At 41.1% G+C, this 22,183-nt stretch overlaps 1 protein-coding gene across 2 annotated transcripts in view; it reads right to left on the bottom strand.

Annotated features, from left to right (window-relative positions):
• STK32A (serine/threonine kinase 32A) overlaps positions 1-22,183 on the bottom strand; it is a 133,610-nt gene that overhangs the window by 90,384 nt on the left and 21,043 nt on the right. For both annotated transcript variants that reach the window (XM_042938623.1, XM_042938631.1), the window contains exons 3-4: positions 10,040-10,095; positions 8,639-8,790 (exon numbers count right to left, since the gene is read on the bottom strand). In XM_042938623.1, the coding sequence (XP_042794557.1) occupies positions 8,639-8,790; positions 10,040-10,095 (208 nt within the window). The remainder of the gene's footprint in view (positions 1-8,638; positions 8,791-10,039; positions 10,096-22,183) is intronic.

Below are 22,183 nucleotides of genomic sequence, written 5' to 3'. Positions count from 1 at the left end.
CTATTTGTAAAAGTCTCAAACTGGAAACCACTCAAATATCCATCAGTAGTGAGATGGATAAGTAAATTATGGGATATTCATACAATGGAGTATGATAGAGAAATCACAATACATTATTGCTACCCATGACGATGTGGATGAATCTCAAAACACAACACAACCACTTTACATCCCACCCTCCCCAAATAACATCACTCACTTCCTGTGTTCTCACCAAGCCACTCCCTCTGATCCTTTGTCCAATCATTTGGACTTGGCGGTTATCAAAGTCACAATATCTGTATCTTCCCAAGTTTGCAGTCTCCTTCCTTCCCAAGGTCTTTTTCTCCTTATTTCTGACCTCTCCACGGCACTTGAAAATAGTGTGCACTCCTTCCTTTGTGAAACAGTCTCTAGATTCTAGGATGCCATACTCGCCCTAGCTTCCAGGCTGTTCCTTCTCTGTCTGGTTGCCTGAGTCTTCTTTCTCCATCAGAACTATAAGGATGCTCTGGGTCTTTACTCCTTGGCCCTTTTCTTTTAGCTATTTAATTTCTCTCCACATATGCTCCCTTCAAGTCGTGGCTTAACTAGCATCTATAAGCCGATTTTCCCCATATTTGTGTTTTGTTGGACTTTTCCTTGGACTCTGGATGTCTCTTCTGAGCTTTGGACTTGCTGCCTGTTCCGCAGCTCTACTTGGATGACTAAGAGGCAACTCAAAATTAACACAGCCAAAAGAGGTTTCTTGATTTTCACAATGAATCTGATTCTCCTCAGATCTCCCCATCTTAGTGGATGACACAATCATTCATCCAGTGGCTCAGGCCAACAATGTAGGAGTCATTATTTATTTTACTCTTTCTTTTAGCCAAGGATCAGGCATGTTTTCTGAGCAGGGCCAGTTGGACTCTCTCCCAGGGCTTTGAACCTTGAGTGGGGGACACAAGGTTAGAAAATTGGTTGGAGCTGATTCATCTCAGCTGAGACAGCCTTGAGAGCCTGTCTGTTGGTTCCTGCTGCCTAGATTCCCAGAACTGCCTTTGTCCCTCATTTTCTGGAGACGTCTGCTTCTTCAGCTTTATGTCTGAGGCTGTAGACTACTCCATGTCCTCCCTCAAGTAAAATTTCTTTTTACTTGAAATTTTCTAATAGCTTCTCGTGTTGTCTGCAATAAACGAATCCTCTGCAATATTGATGAGTAAATGAGTAAGTGAATGTCTGCATTATAAAGACTCAGTTTCCTGCCTTTTGGTCCACCACTCAGTCATTCAACCACCATGTCTGCAACCATTACTGTGTACAGGCCACACAATTAACACTGTTCTCTGCTAAGTTCCTCTTCAGGGACTGCTGTCCCTTGTTCTCCAATTAGCCACACTTGTCCGGGCCATACCCAAGGACACCTTTGTCCTGTGATAGCACTGGATAATACAGGGTAACCTCTCCTTTCTCAAGATCCTTAATCACATCCCTTCCTAAGATAACAAAGCTGGACACTAAGGTAAGAAGAGTTGATTTTAGCCAATGATAGACTATTGCAATTGGAATCCAATAGTGTGGACTAAACTCAACTCTGATGTGCACAGAAGTGACTGTGTTTGGAAGGGAGGATGAGGGCATGGATAAGGGGTAAGCCAGGACCTGGTAGTCAGTGGAGTAACAGTTACGAAGAGCCAGGAACAGGGTTGGTCCATGTGAAACCCATCTGGGTTTGTTAACCTGCACTTATCAAAGTTAGGCTCCTCCCCTCCCACGGAGGCTGGGAGACAGGGGAGCCATCTTCTGGTGCTGGATGGAGCAAACTAAATTCTTGTGGCAGCTTTGCATTTTCTCAGGCAGACACTTTAAGGGGAGCTAATGCCATCCTAGGGATACAGTCCTGAGCTGTTAGAAATGGTGTTAAGTGTTTTGTTCACGTCTTTATAGACCAAGGTCGAGGCCTAGTCAAGAAGATGGTGCAGAAGAGCCTGGCTAGAATTTGGTCAAGAGGGAACTATTGTCACCAGGTAGACCCAATGTGATCAGAGGAGTCCTTTCAAGATGGACCTGACAGGCAGAGAGTCGCCGTCAGAGAGAGTGCGGAAGATGCTACGTGGCTGGCTTTGAAGGTGGAGGAAGGTGCCTGGAACCAATGAATTCAGGCAGCCTCAAAAAGCAGGAAAAGGGAAGAAAATACTCTTTTCTAGACCTCCAGGAGGAATATAGCTCTGCAGACAGCTTCATGCTAGCCTAATGAAACTGATTTTGCATTTCTGACCTCCTCTCGAATTGTAAGATACTGAGTTTGTGGTTTTTAAGCTTTTTCATTTTCTTCTGAAATAGCTAAAATTCATTTACAGTGAAATGCACAGATATTAAGTATAGAATTTAATGAATATTTACAAATCTACACCCTGATCTAAGCAGCACCACAATAACGAGAACAGAATATTTTAACCACTCCCCAAGTTTCCCACATGTGACCTTCTTGTTAATCTCTGCAACCCATAGGTAATCATTGTTCTGATTAGTTTTGTTGTTTGTGAGCTTTCAGTGCAAGCAATGCAGGGCAAAAGAAAATAATGTCTTAATTATATTGTGAAAATAGCTTTAAGTCCATTTACTCCAATTCATGTTGTTTTAGTCACTAAGTTTATGGTAATTTGCTCCAGCAGCATTAGGAACCTAATACAGCAGTTATTTCTGCATAATGAAATATGGGTATTTATTATTTTATTTAGAATGTCTGTGTTCCCATATTTTATATAAAATATGTATTATATATATTTTTAATTAAAAATTTTTTAATGTTTATTTGTTCTTTTTAAAAAAATTTAACGTTTTTATTTATTTTTGAGACAGAGAGAGAGACACAGCGTGAACGGGGGAGGGGCAGAGAGAGAGGGAAACACAGAATCGGAAGCAGGCTCCAGGCTCTGAGCCATCAGCCCAGAGCCCGACGCGGGGCTCGAACTCGCGGACTGCAAGATCGTGACCTGAGCTGAAGTTGGACGCTTAACCGACTGAGCCACCCAGGCGCCCCTATGTTTATTTATTCTTGAGAGAGAAACCACGTGAGCAGGGGACGGGGCAGAGAGGGAGGCAGAATCCAAAGCAGGTTCCAGGTTGTGAGCTGTCAGTGCAGAGCCCAACATGGGGCTTGAATTCTCGAACCACAAGATAATGACCTGAGCCGAAGTCGATGCTCAAGCAACTGAGCCACCCAGGCACCCTGTATTTTATATTTTTTAAAATTACTTAAATTTTTAAAACTTTAGAACAAATCCAAAGACTTTCTAATGCCCAGGCTAGCTCACACTCAGGTACACATGTCTACTTAAATATCTTCTCTGGGGCACCTGGGTGGCTCAGTCGGTTGAGCGTCTGTCTGATCTGACTGTTGATCTCACTTCAGGTCATGATCTCACAGTTCGTGAGTTTGGGCCCCACATTGGGCCCCGTGCTGATAGTGTGGAGCCTGCTTGGGATTCTCTCTCTCTCTCTCTCTCTCTCTCTGCCCCTCCCAGCTTGCACTCTCTCTCAAAAACAAACAAACAAACAAACAAACAAAAACAGAATCTTCTCTGGCTATAGGGCTTGAGGGAACATTGCATTTGGGGTGGGACCTCACAGAGTTTTTGATTGAAGTCCTCATTTTTTTTTTAAGTTTGTTTATTTATTTTTGAGATAGAGCATGCACACCCAAGTATGAGCAGGGGAGGGGAAGAGAGAGGAAGAGAGGGAGAGAGAGAATCCCAAGCAGGCTCTGCCCTGTCAGTGTAGCTGGGGCTTGAAGTGTGAGATCATGTGAGCCCCTTAAAGTGGGGCTTAAACTGTGAGATCAGGACCTGAGCCCAAATCAAGAGTAGGACACATAACCAAATGAGCCACCCAGGAGCCCCTGAGTCCACATTTATGAAGCACCCATTATGTGTGAAGTGTTTTATAGACATCTTCATAGCAGTACCTTCTGCCATGGCAATTGCTGTTGTTCCCAATTATGAGTGAGGAACCGAGCAAAATACATACTCTAAATGGGTCAGTTCACAGAGTTACCAAGTGGCAAAGTGAGGATTCAAACCCAAGTCCCTCTGACTTCAGGACCTGTGCAGAACCTGAGATGGCCCTGATTACATTTTTGTAAGTGTGCAGGAACTGGCAGTGGCATCATGGGACAGGAGCAAGAATCAGAAGCCTGATTCCACCACTAAACTTCATTCATTCATTCATTCACTCATTTATTCATTCCACAGATATTTGTGGAACACTTACTCTGTGTGAGGCATTATCATAGGGGATGGGGAATGAAGCAGTGAGCAGAAATACACAAACCTACCTGCCTCATGGAGTTTGTATTCTTGTGGGATATGAAAGACACTCAACAAAATAAATTCCATTTCCTTCATATTTTGTAAGAGAGTCCTACAAGATGGCCACAGGTCATGGTATAGCGTAGCAGAAAAGGCTGGGTTTTCGAAGCCGAATTCCTGGGTTTGAGTCCTGGCTCTGCTAGTTTCTGGCTGTGTGACTCTGGGAAAATGACTCACCCTCTCTGAGCCTCAGTTTCTCTGGTGTAAGATGGGACTAATAATTGCTATGAGCCTAACTTGTTAGGATGAATAAATGAGACAATATAGGTAAAACTCTGAGTAGGAGAATGCCATTGACCCGGAAGCTCCTCTTGGTTCTGTGGCTCTGTAGGCTACCCTGAATTCTCCTAGTTTACGATTCTGTGAAGAAACACTGGTGCACAGTCATAAATAATGGAGGTTGGTTCCAGGGTGTCTGTTCATCTGGCTGTGTCCAGCTACTGACAGGACCCTTTTCACACTCCCGATACAGGTGGTCCTTTCTGCTCAAAACAGACTATCTTGTCTTCTAATTTCCTGAACCCACACGTGGGTCCCTTCTGTTCCCAAAGAACAAGAGACAAGGCTGAGGGGAGATTGGAGCCCCGAGGGACTGTGTGCAGCTGCAGGCTTAATCTCAATTAACAAAAGCCACCTGGGGGACAGGGGCCCATTTGTTCGCAGGCTGTGGGTTGCCCGGCTTTGTTAGCGGCCCTCAGGGAGGGACTCGCAGGAAGATTTTCTTTGCTTTTCCTGGATGCCAGCCCCTCCAGGCTGCCTTTTCCTGTATAACATGGCCTACATCTGACGATTGTGTTCCTGAGCGGGGTCAGGTCCGTGGGGCTGGGAAGGTTGAATTTTAGTTCAAAATGTGTTTTCACCCTTAACTCTGCTGCCCCAGCCCAGGATACACACACATACACACACACACACACACACACACACACACACACATACACACACACCCCTCTTCTACTTAGTCCTTCATGCACTTCTCACATTGACATATTTATGTGCCATGTGATTAATATCAGCCTTTCACAGTTACTGGGAATGTGGGGTCGATCAGGGGCTCTGTCCATGAGTACTCACCACTGCACCCTCACACTATGGATCTGTGTTACCATTAGGGTTGCCGAATTTGGTGAATAAAAATTCAAGATGCCCATTTAAAGTAGAAATTCAGAACATGAGTAATTTTCAGATAAAACAGGCACCGTGCAATATTTGGGACATAGACTAAAGATGACTGGTTATTTATCTGAACTTCAAATCTAAGTGTGCATCCTGTATTTCATCTGGCAAACTCTAATTATAACTTGTTTGTGCTGCTTGATAAATACACCCATGAATGAGGGAATGAACGGGGCTAATGCAAGATCAAAAGCAAAAAAACAAATATAGACATTTTATTGGCAAGAACATGTTAGACGTGGTTGTTTCAAGGTGATAGCACTACTGGAGAATTTTCATTTTTCTACGTGATTTTGCTTTCTTCTAGTTGACTACAATGTGCAAAGTTTTCACCTATCACATATGTATGTATTTATACCTCTACATACACACACACACACACACACACACACACACACACACACATGCACGCACGCACGCACACACATATAGCCAACTTCTTAACATTAGTGTAAAGCCTGCTTAAAAGAAACAGCTTGTATTTTTCCTCAGCCTGAAAACCAGAATCTTCTGAACACATCCCAGAGGTTACAGGCACTTTGAGTATCTACGAGCAGATTACTGAAAGCAATATTGAGAGGCCTACATAGCTTATCAGTAAGATCGAGTACACGACGGGTACGTAGGAATGAAAAAGTATTGCTGTTACATTATTAATCATACTGTGCTTTAGCCAATTTGCTCCTGAAGCTTTGGGGATGTAAAGATAAGTCTAGTTAAACCTAGGACACAAACTCTTGATTAAATTGCACATAATGGGGAATCTTTGGATATTTTTTTCCCCTTTGATTTGCAGCAGAAAGGTGGAAAACGAAACAAACATAAGCTCTTACAGAGAATGAGACTTGTCCCTCCCTGACCACATACAGCTTCCTGTGATGTTTTGAGGCTGGGCACCTTTGAAATTTGCATGTTGGATGACCACAGTGGCCTGGCGGTGGTGGGCACGTCACGAGTACTACACCTTAAGGGAGCAAGGATGGGGTGGGGGGACTCCCATTTGTGATGGGCCTACTCTGTGCTGGGAATAGCCCTTTGTCTCCTTTTGTCCATAAAAACAACCCCAGTTACACACATTAACCCTGTCTCATAATTGACTTAAAAATGATAAAGATTACTCCCAGGTCACACCTCCAGAAGCATTGCAAGGTATTTAATAGTTGGAGAAAGTCACTTACGTTGGCTATGCTGTACTTACCAAGGCAGAAAGCCTTTATTAGAAGAAATAAATATTCTTTCTGAATATTTTCATCTCAGGATTTGAAAGATTAAAACTTTTTCTTTCCGCATTTTCTTCCGCATTTCTAGCCCCCTCTAGGTTTCCAGTTCTGAAAGTGGTGGAATTAAGGTGGGGAGGGATTTCTTCTCTCCCCTATCTCTATTTTTTTGAGTTTATTTATTTATTTTGAGAGAGCGCGCATGCGTGTGAGCTGGGGAGGGGGCAGAGAGAGAGAGAGAATGAGAGAGAATCCCCAGCAGGCTCTGTGTTGTGAGCCCAGAGACCAAAGTGAGGCTTGATCCCACGAACCATGAAATCATGACCTGAGCTGAAGAGTTGAACATTCAACCGACTGAGCCACCCAGGCATCCCTCTCCTCTATCACTATTAATGGTACCTGATGTTCTGCAGAGATTCAGTGTGGGAAAAAGGGAAGACAAGGCTATACCCCATGTTATCCCCAAGCCAGCATGTATGGAGATCAGAGTGTTTCCTGGAATGACACCATGTTAATAAACAGCAAAATCTGTAAACTTTGCCCAGCTTCAAGTCTCCTAACACCCCTTATAAAAAAATTGGGAATAAACTGAAATCCATTTTGCCTACTCAGTGAGGAGAGACGGGCCTGAAAGGGAGAAATGCTAAGTATGTCCTTCTGAAGAGTTCCTGGTCTTAAAAGGAGAAAGTTAGTTGGCTGGACTTTGGAAGAAGGAAAATGTGACTTTGAACAAAGCAAGGATGTGACTTGAGAGCACCTCATCATTCTCAGGGAAGAGAGAGGGGGAGAAACAGGCAATCTGCTAATTGCTAAGGGTGGGGACGAAAGAGCTGTGTCCATGTGCCTCTGCGTGGCAGCGTTGTGAATAGGCCACTCTAAGCTACTGATTAAATCCACTGAGCATGGGTCAAAATTCGACTCCACCACATCTGAGTACTGCATGAACTCAAGGGACCTATTTCCAATTCACACAAAACCATCTTCTTTGCAACTATGGTGTAGAGTCTTTGAGCAAATTGTATATCAAGTGAATTGTATCAATTAAAGATGGAGGGAGACAGGTTTTATTCCTCCAGAGAAATGTCCTTAAACACACAGTGACATTTCAATTATTCTCCCATTAGTATTCTCTGAATAAAGACTTTTTTTTTTTTGCCTTTGCTAGTAGAAACTGCTCGGTATGCATATTTAAATAACTGCCACACTGAATTAGCTTTAAGAACAGTATCTTAACATAATGGATGCATTAAAATGTAGAGAAAAGTAAGAGAGCCACATATAGACCTCCACGCATAAGAAAAGAGCAGGGAGTAAGAGACACTGCCAGATTCTAGCCATTTTCTGAGCCTTGGATTATGATCCTGGCTTTAGGATCACAGTCTAGCCACTGATCTAAGTTAGCTCTATCTCTGTTAAAAGCTATTTGGCAAGAATGGCAGTGCCTGTCCTGATTCTGCTCAGGAAGGATGCTCTAAGGAAACCATTTCTACTCCCAGTCATTGTAAAGAAAAAGTGGTTTTTGTCCAAGTTCTGAAGATCAACCTCACACCAGCCATTGATGACAGTTAGTAGCCATAGTCACTGCCCCACAATTAATGAGGGAAGAGTATCTACTGAATGACAAGACATCTGAACTCATTCTTTGTCCCCTATTTAGCTACAGTGTTTTGAAAAGTATGCTATCCTCCAGGCCAAGGGGAACTGTGACAAATAAACCAAGCAGTATTTATTGGTGACAGTAAAACAACAATTTGTTTCATTATAGTGTCAAATAAGTCAAGGAGAACCAAAGTCCTCAAGGAAGAGCCTACCAAAGATTTTGCAAATGCACACCTAGAAATCAGGACGGGTTTCCAGAACAATGTTTGGGGTGAAGGTGGGAGTATCTCCATTGCAAGATCCCCTACAAACACTTACCACAAATTAACCAGGAAAGGATGCTCCAGACCCTGCATGATCTGGAGCTCCTTGAAGACATTTCTCACTTCGTTGCGTTCCACACACTTTTGTTTGTTCATGTATTTCATTGCATACATCTTCTTGGTATCATTCTTCTGCACAATGCAGACCTAATGGTGCAAACCAGAGTGAGAAGGTGGTTAGGGCGTTGACAGATCATGGCTGCAAGAGACAGAACAAGACCTGTTGGGTGGCATGACCTGGAGGCCTTATCACTTGCAAATACTCTGATACTCAAGTTGCCACTGAGCTCTGATTTCGGAGTAAAAAAATTCATTTTCTTCCCCTATGCCAGATCAGTTCTTGAATCTCTGTTTTCTCAAAGGAGTCTGCCTGTTTTTGGCTCTTGGGGTTTTGTTTAGACAGCATTTTGGAGAAAACGGCCGCTTCTTTGCCAGGAATCTGCCAACAGCAAATGACATCCGCACTCTGCTTTGAGTGACTTTAATGGGCATGGCTAAACTACCAAGCTGAACAATACTGTGTGAAGAATTTCTCTTTAACCATACTTGATATAACCTAAAAGGACTTAAAGCACTTGGAAAATAGGGAACACGATATCCATATTTTCAAAATTCTTTTAGAGGTTCTATATGTCTGGTAAAGTGGACAGCAGATGATTTTAAAATGCAAGCTCAATATTAATAAGAAATATTCTCGAAGTATGTCTCCACCAAGAAACTAATGATCAGGACTTGAATCTAGAACGTTCTTGCAAAAATAATTAGCTTGGTGGAGTGCCTGGGTGGGTCACAGAAGCATCTGACTTCAGCTCAGGTCATGATCTCATGGCGTGTGGGTTTGAGCCCCGTGTCGGGCTCTGTGCTGATGGACAGCTTAGAGCCTTGAGCCTGCTTCAGATTCTGTGTCTCCCTCTCTCTGTCCCTCCCCTGCTCACACCCTGTGTCTCTCTCTCAAAAAAATTAAACATTAAAACATTTTTTTTAAATTAGACTAGATCTATCTTTCATGGTATATTTTTGAGAATAAAAACATTGGATACCTGAGGAAAAAACAGAAACGGGACAGCTTCTTTTCCACATAAGATTTAACTCTTACATTGAGAAGATAACTATTACTGAAGATACTGATACAGTTGGTCACTAAGTCCAAAAGTTTACTGTCCTCCTTATCGTGGAGAGCAAGTCTTAAAATCTAGTGAGAGTCAATGGGCATGATGATGAAATAATTCTAAGAACAACTGGTGTTCATTATATCACACACCTCAAACTGTAGTGACAATTTTATAACAACCTCTATTGTTCCTCAGGGTCCCTGTCACTGGATAATCTGAATATTCTCAGACTCTGTTCCCTGAGGCATATAACCCTGCCAGTGGTTAATCATTATGGTTCTCACCTTTCCAAAACTGCCTTTCCCAATGGCTCGCAAAATTTCAAAGTGGTCAAAGTTGACTGTAAAACAAAAAGAAGAACAATGTGAGGGATTATTAGTTAGTTGCTTTTTGATCACTAATAAATAATAAAGATTTGGCGAAATTGAAGTATCTTGTTTCAACCAGCATTCCAGATGATCTTAAAATGCCCATTCATTCAATAAATATTTCTTAAACAAGTACTATTTATTAATCACAGTGCTTAGTACTGGGGGATATAGTAATGGCAAAGTAAAAATCGAATCTCTACCTTTATGGAGCCTGTAGTCTAGTAAGGACTCCATAGAGAGAGAGATGCTCCTAGCCTAAATAGTCATAAATTAATGGACAATTAAAACTCCCCCTGAACGTTAAGGAGAGGCGTGGTGGAGCTCTAAGAGCATGTAACAGTGGATTTCACATAGGGGGTAAGGTCAGGAGGAACACTGCTGAACACTGACGATTACGGAGAGATCTGGTCCTTTATGAAGGTGGGTCTCCTCAGCATCCACATTGTAAAAATCTCTTTGCCTATTTTCTCATAACAATCACTCTGTTGTACCTAAATGATTTCTTTTTTGCCAAGAAGGATACTATTATGAGTTTATAGAATGAGCCAATTCCCAAGGCACAAATATCTTAACAGATTCCCAAGAATATGTGTGCAGGGTTTCACTGAATGGTGCTTTGAAGTTGCCATTTGAGCTTCTAGAAGTCAGAAGCAGATGTTTGTTTACATGTAGTGTGGCCTCTTGGTCAGTGCTCATGAAATTCTCAGTGATAAGAACAGCAAAGTACAGGTTCTCTCAGAAAAGTGACAACCTTTGGTTCCCTGACCTGTCGATCTTCAGGAAATGTTCCACTATGTTTCATGGTTTTTGAAATAAGGATTTAGAGGAGTAAAATTCCAAATGAGGGATTTTAAGAGTTTATTCAGAGAAGATTGCAAAACTCTAGAAGTTACCACTCTTCTCTTTAAAAAGACTATCTTGTCTGTTTTTCCAAGAATAATTACATTAGCTACTCCTGAAGGAAAAAAATATGGGTAAGGGAAACTCTTAAGGTCTTACCAAGCTTTCTGAGGGTTGAAATGTTTGAATGTGACTTAATCATTCCTTCTCCTGAACTCCCAAATCACTTTATTTCTACTGTACAACCCATTCAATCATGTGAGGCAGCATGTAACCTTGAATCAAGCAAATAACCTTGAATTCAAACACAAAATAACAATGTCATTTGTAGGGAGGGACTGAATTCTATTTTCTCAGCTATTGAAATGAGACTAATCCTCTTAGACAAGATAAACATACTTTCTACCCAGAAAGTGTTAATAAAGTTGTTTACTTAAAGCTAGTCAAGTGAATGGCTTAATTTCCAAAATTCCTGTAGTTTGAATTTCTTTCATCCACTAGATTATAAACTCTATGAGAGCAGAGATGGTAGGTCCTTTTGTCCATCCTGGTTTCCTAGCAACTCAGAAAATTCCTGGCTTGAGGTAGTTGGAAGCCAAACTCTTTGCACTTCCCACAAAGCCTTGCAAGGTGATGTGCACACGGTTGGTTCTCAGCAAAAAAATCCAACGAAGTTGTAAAGGCACACAAGAACCTCAAAACAATTGCTTCTTGTAAATAGAAGCAGCATGAGCATGAGGGTCTTCCAAGGAAGTGGTTTTTAATGGGGCCAAGCCCCATTAATGAGTTATGAAATAAATTTAGTCGTAATGAGAAGCATCCAAAATTTAAACAAAATAGAATAGGTTAGAAATGTCTCCGATGCAGCAGGAGTAGTGTTGCTTTAGGGGCACCTGGGTGGCTCAGCCATTTAAGCATCCAGCTTTGGCTCAGGTCATGATCTCACAGTTCGTGAGTTTGAGCCCCACATCTTAATCCCCATCACCTATTTCACCCATTCACAACCTCCCCTCTGGTAACCATGAGTTTGTTCTCTATAGTTAAGAGTCTGTTTCTTGGTTTGTCTCTCTCTCTCTTCTTTTTCCCCCTCTATTCATTTGTTTTGTTTCTTAAATTCCACATATGAGTGAAATCATATGGTATTTATCTTTTTCTGACTTATTTTACTTAGCATTATGCTCTCTAGCCCCATCCACATCGTTGCAAATGGCAAGATTTCACTTCTTTTTATGGCTGAATAATATTCTAATACACACACACACACACACACACACACACACACACATATACATACACACACACACCACATCTTCTTTATCCATTCATCTATCAATGGGCACTTGAGTTGCTTCCATAATTTAGGGACTGGAAATAATGCTGCAATAAACATAGGGGTGCGTGTATCCCTTTGAATTAGTGTTTTCATATTCTTTCACCTCTTTGGTTAATTTTTTTCCTTAGTATTTTGTTATTTTTGTTACAATTGTAGTGGGATTGTTGTTTCTTTTTCATATCTCTTTCTGCTGCTTCATTATTAGTGTACAGAAATGCAATGGATTTCTGTACATTGATTTTTGCATGCTGCGATCTTACTGAATTCATTTATCATTTCCAGTAGATTTTTTGGTGGAACCTTTAGGGTTTTCTCTATATAGATAACATCATGTCATCTGCAAATAGTCCAAGTTTTACTTCCTTATTTTGGATGCCTTTTATTTCTCATTCTTTTCTGATTGCTGTGGCTAGGACTTCCAGTTCTACGTTGAATAAAAGTGGTGAGGGTGGACATCTGTGTTTTGTTCCTGACCTTCGAGGATAAGCTCTCGGTTTTTCCCCATTGAGGATGATATTTGCTGTGGGTTTCTCATAGAAGGCCTTGATTATGTTCAGGTATGTTCCCTGTAAACCTAATTTGTTGACCGTGTTTTCATGAATGGATGTTGTGCTTGGTCAAATGTTTTTTTCTGCATCTGTTGAAATGACCATATGGATTTTATTCTTTCTCTTACGGATGTGATATATCACATTGATTTGTGAATATTGAACCCCCTTCGTATCCAGGTACTAAATCCTACTTGATTGTGGTGAATGATTTTCTTAAAGACATTGTTGGATTTGGTTTGCTAATATTTTGTCGAACACACATTACATCGGTGTTCATCAGCGATACTGGCCTGTAGTTCTCTTTTTTTGTTGTGTTTTTATCTGGCTTTGGAATCAGGGTAATGCTCCAACTCACTTACTGCCCCTTCTTGAATGTCCAGCAATAGGAGGGAAGCTGATTGAAAAGGCAGTGAGACCTCATAAATTCAGGCAAAATGAGAAAGAGATGAAGTCAAAATTATGGATTATTTTGTCAACAGAAACCCATTTGTATTACAGGCATATAGGATGTGCCACAGGGACTGGGTATCAAGTACCACATCCACTGTATGCTTAAACCTTTGATCACCATGTATAGTATCAACCAGCAGATTATTTATGACCACAGGACAAAATAGGCCGACAGCCTCTTTTTGTATTGCCTACGAGCTAAGATTGGTTTTATATTTTTAAAGGATGATAAAAAAAAAACAATAAAGAATACGCAACCACATAAAAATCTGTAACATTTACTAGATGGCCCTTTACAGAAAAGCGTGCCAGCCCCTGAGATGAAGAATATGGTCTCTGGAAATGGACTGCCTGCGTTCAAATCCTACCTCCTACGTTTCATAGTTGTATAATCTTGGCGGTTCACTTCTGTGTTCTGTTTCTTCATCTGTGAAATGGGTATGAAAATAATGTGCGTCTCATCGGGTTTAGAGGAAGATGAAATGAGTTCCCATACACAAAGTACTTAGACTATCAACTTGAGTTAATCACTTTGAGTAGTATTTCTACTATTACTTCTTAGGGGCGAGCATAATTCAGACTCCCAACCAACGCTACCTTACGTTGCTGTCATAGCACATGGATATTATGAGTCAGCATGAAAAAACTGGCAATTGTCAGTGTCATTTCTACATATTTTGGGTTTTTGTAGTCAGTGGTGTGGTATTCCTGCAGTGCTTCCTCAGTTTCCACAGTTAACCTTTGCTGTCACGTTGTTGTGTGTTGTCCTTGTATCACGTTCTACAACTTTGTTCCTGATTCATGAAGGAGATCTCGTGCCAAGAAGACAGAGAGGTGCTCTAGGGGTACTTTTAGACCCTGGGTCTCTGTGGGGCCTTGAAGGCAGCCGTTGGGTGTGGAGAGAGGCAGAGCCTGGTTCTCACTTCACTCACAGACCTGGCCTATGGGATGTGGCCTGTGGAAGAACAGACAGGCAGAAGAGCTGGAACCTTCAATACCTTTCTTATCTGCTTCCGAGTTGTGTGTTCACACATGAATGCTCACCCTGGTCTTAGCAAACATCATGCCAGTGCAGTGTCCTTGATGTTGTCTGGAGGGGTGTCACATTAACCGATGGAGTTGAATGGGCCCTCGTGTTATGATATCACTTCAAATAGTTTTAAAAATACCAAGTATCGTAAAAAGGCTCATTCTCGAGTTTTTCTCTGGGGTAGGTGCACATACTCCACAAGTCAACCAGACACAGAAATTCTCTATGCATGAGGGATCTGTTTATGTATGGCTTGGTATGCATGCCATTTTTATGTCTCATTTTAGCCTCACAGAGACCTTTCAGCCTACAGAGCTAGAGATGCTTCGGCTCAGAGAGATTAAATACCTTGCAATTGTTGTAACTAGTGTAGTGACTAATGATCCTGGGATTAGGTTCTCAAGACAGAAAGTAGGATGGAACCTTGTTTAGCCAAAACTACACACAGAGCACCTGTGTGGCTCAGTTAGTTAAGTGTCGGACTCTTGATTTCAGCTTGGGTCATGATCTCATGAGTTTGTGAGTTTGAGATCCACATTGGGCTCTGTGCTGACAGTGTGGAGCCTGCTTGGGATTCTCTCTCTCCCTCTTTCTCTGCCCCTCCCCTGCTCCCACTCTTTCTCTTTCTCAAAATATAAATAAACTTTAAAAAAAACTACACATGAAAATCCTCTAGAAAGGTATCACTTTAAAAACCAAGGGAGTCTTTCAAAAAGTCCAACACAGTTTTGTTTCTCTTGTGTGAGCACTGAATGAAGTTGATGAATTGCCTTTAGGGGCTCTTGTATGGAAAACATTTAAACACTAAAATCATGCTCTGTTCATTGGCAGACTCACACTTCCTAAAGTCACGTAGAAAGTAAGACCAGTTGAGGGGACAGCTGGTTGACTGTTGTCACAAAGCCACACCCGATGGTTGAGTGCAGGAGTGGGCAGAATCGACCACCTGAGTCTGCCCAGTGGCTGTCACATACACTATGTAGATGCCTTTCTGATCCTGGACCTGGGCTCTCGGCCACTATTTCTATAGTTATCTTGTGTTGTTGCTATTACTGTGGCTCGACCCATCCAGAGGCAGAGTCGGGGGAGCAAGGTGAGATTTCTTTGTCTCTGCTTTTAGGATCACGTGGGTCAAGTCAGCTTGCCCCAAATCTTCCCCTAAACATAAGGGGAAACTCTGCTCACTGCAGAGTCCAGTGCCTGATGCTTTTTCTTTTCTTTGTTCTACTTCTCTTACCATTCCCCAGCCTCAACATTCTGTGCAGTAAACAGTGTTGAAGCAAAGCAAAGGGGAAGCTCTTTTTGGAGTTTGTTATACAGGCCTGACACTGGGAATTTGGGAGAATAGAAGGTAAAGCAGAAACCCCTCCTTTTTTTTTTTTTTTTCTAATTTAGGTAAAACTATTTGGAAACTTTTTTACTTTTGCCATTAAAAAAGTGTTTACAGCCTAAGTAAACACCAAATCATGAACATATGTACAACTATTGAGAACTGCACTTGTTGGTGTTTATGTAGATCTTTCTATTGATGAGGGAACAAGGACACCAGCTATGGGTTCCCATCTGTAAAATGGTCCTAATTACACTTGACTCACAGGTGGTTTTGGAGATGAGCTGCTATAAACCATAAATTTAATGTCCAGCTCCCTGAAAACTAAAAATTACAAATGATAAAGTACAATTTTTCAAAGAAAATTGAGACTTCTTATTCTGAATTTTTAGTTGCATTCCCAGAAGGCAGCCTCTTTTAACGAATTCAATGTATCCTTTAAGAGAGTTTTTCTTCATATATGTGTTCCCTTTTGACAGCTATAGCAACATACTATCATTCCTATAGGAGCATAGATTATAAGCTCTTTCTGTATAATTATATTCTTTCTGTTCATTCATCCATCACACAGAGATCTATATCTAACTATTTTAAACAGCTCTTTTGTATGACATTGTGTAGAATGTCCCATAAAATATTTAGCCTTTTGATGGCAATTCAAAGATGGTTTAATTCTCAGCTGCTACCTACAATACTACCGCAAACATCCTTGGTCAGCTTTTGAGCGAAGGTTTGTAAGCTTGCTTCATGAAAGCATAAATGGTGTAACAAAGAGTATGTGAATTTTCCAATTTAATAGACACTGTAAACTGGCCCTTCAAAGCTGTTGCACCATAATATGTAAGAATGCCATTCTGTCCACTGCCTCCCAGTGCTATCACACCCACAGTCTTTGACCTGATGAGTGAAAGGAAGCTGAATTATTGATCGACTTTATGTTTCTTTAATGATCAGGAAAGCCCTGTATCTTTGTATTTTTTCAGAGGACTATCTATTCATAGATTTTTGCCAATTTTTAATAAGTCATTAGTCTTTTTGCTTTGCAAGTATGCTTAAAATGTTACATAAAGTATCTCATTAGCAAATGGAGGTAGTCAAAGGCTCATGTCTACCCTTTTAAGACAGTCCCAGCAAAGTGGGAAAGAAGTTAAAGTCTCTTCTCCAGAAGCTATAGTTTTGTTAGCAGGTCAAACTGACAAATCTCAATTGAGCATCTGTGTGCCCAGGGCTCCGCTAAGCCCTCAGAAAAACAAAAGGAGCTTGAGAGTAAGTCACAGTCTCAGGAAACAGAGTATGGCTCGCTCAGCAGCATTCATGAAAACACAAAACCTGTGTAATCAAACGCCCCTTGCCTCATTTGTAATTTATCTTACTATAGTATCTTTGAAAAAAATTTTTTAATGTTTATTTATTTCTAGAAAGAGACAGAGCATGAGTGGGATAGAGGCAGAGAGAGAGGGAGACAGAATCAGAAGCAGGCTCCAGGCTTTGAGCTGTCAGCACAGAGCCTGACGTGGGGCTTGATCCCACAAACTGCAGGATCGTGACCTGAGCTGAAGTCAGATGCCCAACCGACTGAGCCACCCAGGCGCCCCCTTCTATGGTATCTTTGGAACTCAGTCTTTGATCTTTCTGGAATTAGATGGGTATAAAGAAATAAATATATAGGCAAATAGGTAGACAAATGAAAGCAATCCAGTGTTGATGTTTGGTGTAGAAAGAGACTCTGTGGACCTTGAGAGAGGGAGAGAATATTGTGGCAGTTTTGCTGCTTGGTTTTTAATGGATACTTTAATCAAAGGTTTAAAAAAAATAATGTGATGGGGCCCCTGGGTAGCTCAGTTGGTTAGGTGTCTGACTCTTGATTTCGGCTTAGGTCATGATCTCATGATTTGTGGGATCAAGCCCCTTCCTGGGATTCTCTCTCTGCCTCTCCCTCTACCCCTGCCCTTGCTCATGCTCTGTGTTTCTCAAAATAAAGAAGTAAACAGTTAAAAAAAATGATTGGAGTCAGAACTGCACTGGAATCTAGCTCTACCACTTACAGGATGAATGGAATTAGGACATTTACCTGACATTTCTGAACTTCAATTTTTTGTTCACAGATTATTATGTATTTTTAAAAATTTTTTTAAAGTTTATTTCTTTTGAGAGAGAGAGTGAGTGCAAGTGGGAAGGGGCAAAGAGAGAGAGGAAGAGAGAATCCCAAACAGGACCTGCACCACCAGCACAGAGCCCTCAAACTCATGATCCATGATGAGATCCTGACCTGAACCAAAGTTGGACGCTTAACCGACTGAGCCACCCAGGTGCCCCAAGAAGATTATTTAAAAACATTTTTTTTTTTACATTTTTTAATTTTTGAGAGAGAGAGAAAGAGAGTGTGAGTGGGGTAGGGGCAGAGAGAGAGAGGGAGACACAGAATCCAAAGCAGGCTCTAGGCTCCGAGCTGTCAGCACAGGGCCCGATGCGGGGCTCAAACCCACGAACTGTGAGATCATGACCTGAGCCGAAGTTGGACCCTCAACCGACTGAGCCACCCAGGTACCCTGAAGAAGATTATGTTTTATAGAAAGTGAATATGCTTTTGGTATCAAAAAATATAGGATTAAGTAGACAGAAGTAAGTAGAAAGAAGAAAAACAATTTAAAGATAACCTTGATTGATATTTTGATTCATTTTTCTATCTTTTGAGAACGTTTACTTTTATCAAAGTTAGGTATCTCTATATTCTTTTTCTACACAGTTTGAACAGTCCCACAGTCTAAAGGTTTATTATAAAACATGGGTTATATTCTATTTTTTTTTTTTAACGTTTATTTCTGAGAGAGAGAGAGAGAGAGAGAGAGAGAGAGACAGCATGAGCAGAGAAAGGGGCAGAGAGAGAGGGAGAGAGAGAGCAGACTCGTGCTTAGTGCAGAGCCCAGCACAGGGTTCCATCCTACCACCCTGGTATCATGACCTGGGCCAAAAATCAAGAGTCAGACGCCTGACTCGCTGAGCCACTCAGGTGACCCTAAAACACTGATTTTAGTCCTATGACACCCTTGTCTCACTCTCTAATTTCTCCTGGCCAAGAAGCTAACACTCACACCTCTTGTAGCTAATAAATTTGTTAGTTCCTACCATATATTCTAAATAGTATGATTTTTTGTCTTTTCAGTTTTAGCCATTACTTATTAAATCTCCAAGATTTAGCTCACTTTTCTACTCTTAGGGTCTCATCCCAACATGAGCCCATCTTTCCAATGTAGCTGTATTTGATAGAATAATTTCAATTAAATCAGCATTCAGTATTCCATTATTATGAGTCTGGCAATGGTGTAGGTCCTTGCATCATAGAGTAAACTATGATTAGTTTTCCTTTCTTGTACAATTTTTATGTTCGCTGCAGTTAACAACAGTCTTGTGTATACATGTGCTCAATTTCCTGTATCCTTTTTCCTAATTCAATTTCGAACTCTTCTCTAATTGTCTTAAATTCCCCTTCCTGAAAATGTCCCTCCCAGAGTCCTCTGGCCCAATTGCTTCTGGATCTTTTTTGCTTTATACCTTCCACCCTGGATTCCCCTTGACCATCACCCAGGGATGGATTTGATTCACTCCTTTTTAGTGATGATTCCCTGCTTCTTTCCTGCACTGTCTTCCTTGTTTTACTTCTTTGTGTTTGTGGAATACATCCCCCAATAGCTTTGTAAGAAAGATTGCAGGGAGGTTAATTTTTGAAGACTAGAATACATGAAAACTATTTTTATTCTGCTTATACTCAATTGAGAGTTCGACTGAGCATTGAATTCTAGGTTGGAAATTATCCTCCTTTAGAATTTTGAAGGCATTGCTCTCCTTAATTTCTGGCTTTATGTGTCACTGCTGAAAAGTCTAAAGTTATTTTGATGCCTGATCCTTTGATGCAACAGTTTTCTTTCTGGAAACTTACAGGATTGTATATTCGTGTTGAATGTTTTGAAAGTTCATGATGATACAGCTTTTTTTTTATTCATTGTGCTGGGTATTGAATTGGCTCATTCATTCTTGACACATGTGTCCTTAAATTTGGGGCTTTTCTTTTTTTCTTTAAATTAACTAGGATGGTATCCTCCCTTCTTTCCCTCTTTTTGAACCTTCTATTATTTAGAAACTAGAACTCCTAGACTGGCCTTTAAATTTTCTTTTGTTTACCCTGCTTTTTTCTAGCTCTGTCTGTTGACTCATTCTGGAAAATTTCCTTAAATTTATCTTCTAAACATCCTTTGAATCTCTCCACTCATGCTGTAAATTTTTTTCCCCTAAAGCTAGTTTTTGCTCTCTGAATGTTGCTTCTTTGGTATCCTATTTTTTTCTATTAAAAAAATAGTTGTTATATTTTAACATCTCTCTGACACTTTTCCTTAAGTTGGGTTTTTATCTCTCCTATTAGAAGTCTTTCCCATGTGTTTGAAAACCCTTGGTTATCTGCTCGTATTTAAGTGTGGAGACCTAAACTCCTGTCTGGAAATGCTGAGCATGTGAGTGGGTCTTGTCAACAGTAAGCTTCACTCTAGAGAGCTCTGGCTAGGATGCTGAGTTAAAAAACCCCTACGTTGATAACTGTAGATCTTCTTTCTTAGGTTGGCCAAAATCTCCAGGCGGGGCGGGGGAGGGACAAAAATCCTCTATTATCCTCTTGTCTGGAAGGTGAGCCCCCAGCTGCCAGTGTTATCAGAGCCAATGCTGAGGGCCTGAGCACGCAGTATGTGGTCATGTACCTGCCTGTTCCCTCCATTTTCCACAAGGCACCCCTGCCCTGGGTATTCTGGGTCTCCCCAGTTAGGAGACCCTCTTCCCCAGAGGATAAACCACAGTGTGGCATGGAGAGAACTAGTATTTTTCTTTTTCTTTTTCTTTTGACAAAGTGGTAGAAGGGACAGGATTGATTTTTATACAGCTATCCAAACATCTTCCTTATTTTAGTCTTCCTGCTTCACCTGTCCTTCCAGAGGCACACAGCACTTCCGGTTCTTGGGGGATGGAAGGAATGTGCTTGACTCATCATCTTACCCTGGAAGCCTTGCTTGTGTTTGTTTCTCATCCATAAAGTAGATTTAATGACACCTACCACACAGGGCTATCATGGAGATTAAATGAGATAATGTATACTGGGAATATATCAAGACTATAGTAGGTACTCAATAAACAAGAGCACTCATCCCTTCCCCCACCCCCCCTCCAAAAAAAAGAACTTAACATTAGCAGCCAGAGACAGCCATCTCTCCTTACCACTTACTGGCTTGGTGACTTTGGCTAGTGTTTTTTTTAAAACCATTTTTAGACTCGTATTCTTATCCAAATAAGGGGATGATGATTGCTTTCTCACACACATCTCAAAATTACTTTGAGAGTCAACTTACAAGAGAATAAGCAAGTACTGTGCAAATGCCAAACATGGTCCTTGGGCTTTGGAGGCAGACAGAGCAGGATGAGGATTCAGCTTTGCCTCTTCCTAGATACGTGAACATGGGCAGGTTTTCTAACCTTGCTGAGTTTCACTTCTCTGCTCTGCACATCATGGTGGTGATACTTTGCCCTCAATCTGTGATAAGCTAAGACAAGTACCACACTGGGAAAGCACTCAAGCACTGGTCTCTCTAACCCACCTGGCAGTTGCCTGTCTCTCTGACTTTGCTCTAAGTTTCCTGTACTCAAAGTTCCCTATGAACCTTCTACCCCAAGAGCATTATGAGTTGCTGAATATGAAAGTAACCACATTCTTAGATGTGAGGGGATGGCATGGGCTCCTTTGGTGAATACATGGACCCTTTCCCAGGAAAGAAAATAATGCAGATATACAAACTAATCTTGGTATAAATTACAGGGTTCCTCAGAATGCTATTTGTGGATCCCATGTTAACAGATCTCTTTAAAATTAAAGAGTTTATCATATTGTAAGCCAGAATCCTAAGATAAAACGCTACCTAGAAACCCCCGTCACAAATCTAATGATAATCTGCTAGCACTTTCCAACGCTTAGTATATGAAGCAATATAGACATTTTACATGCCTTCTTTCATATAATCCTTATGAGCCCCAAAACGTAAATAAAACACTGAGACTTCAGGAGAGTAGGTAACTTGCTCAGGCTCATAGAGCTAGTGACAAATCACGGTTATTGGTTAGAAATTGAGGAATCCCAAAATGATAGATTGAAGTTATTACCTTAGTACCTCAGAATGTGACCTTATTTGAGAATGCTGTTGTTGTAAATATAATTGATTAAGTTAAGATGAGGTTATATGGAATTCAGTAAGGATTCAGTGGGCCCTTAATCCAATATGACTGGTGTCCTTGTAAGAAGAGAGAAGTTTGCACAGAGACAGAGAGATCACATGAGGTAGAGATTGGAGTGATGCTACCGGAAACATGAACTAGACAGGAAGTATGCTCCCCTGGACAATTCAGTGGGCCGTGGCCCTGCCAGTACCTTGACTTAAGACTTCTAGCATCTAGAACTGTGGGGATGTCTTCTGTTTGTAGCACTTGTTACAGT

The sequence above is a fragment of the Panthera leo genome, chromosome A1, assembly GCF_018350215.1.
Source record: "Panthera leo isolate Ple1 chromosome A1, P.leo_Ple1_pat1.1, whole genome shotgun sequence".
In the NCBI taxonomy this organism is placed as follows: Eukaryota; Metazoa; Chordata; class Mammalia; order Carnivora; family Felidae; genus Panthera; species Panthera leo.
This window is presented reverse-complemented; position numbering and strand designations above follow the sequence as displayed.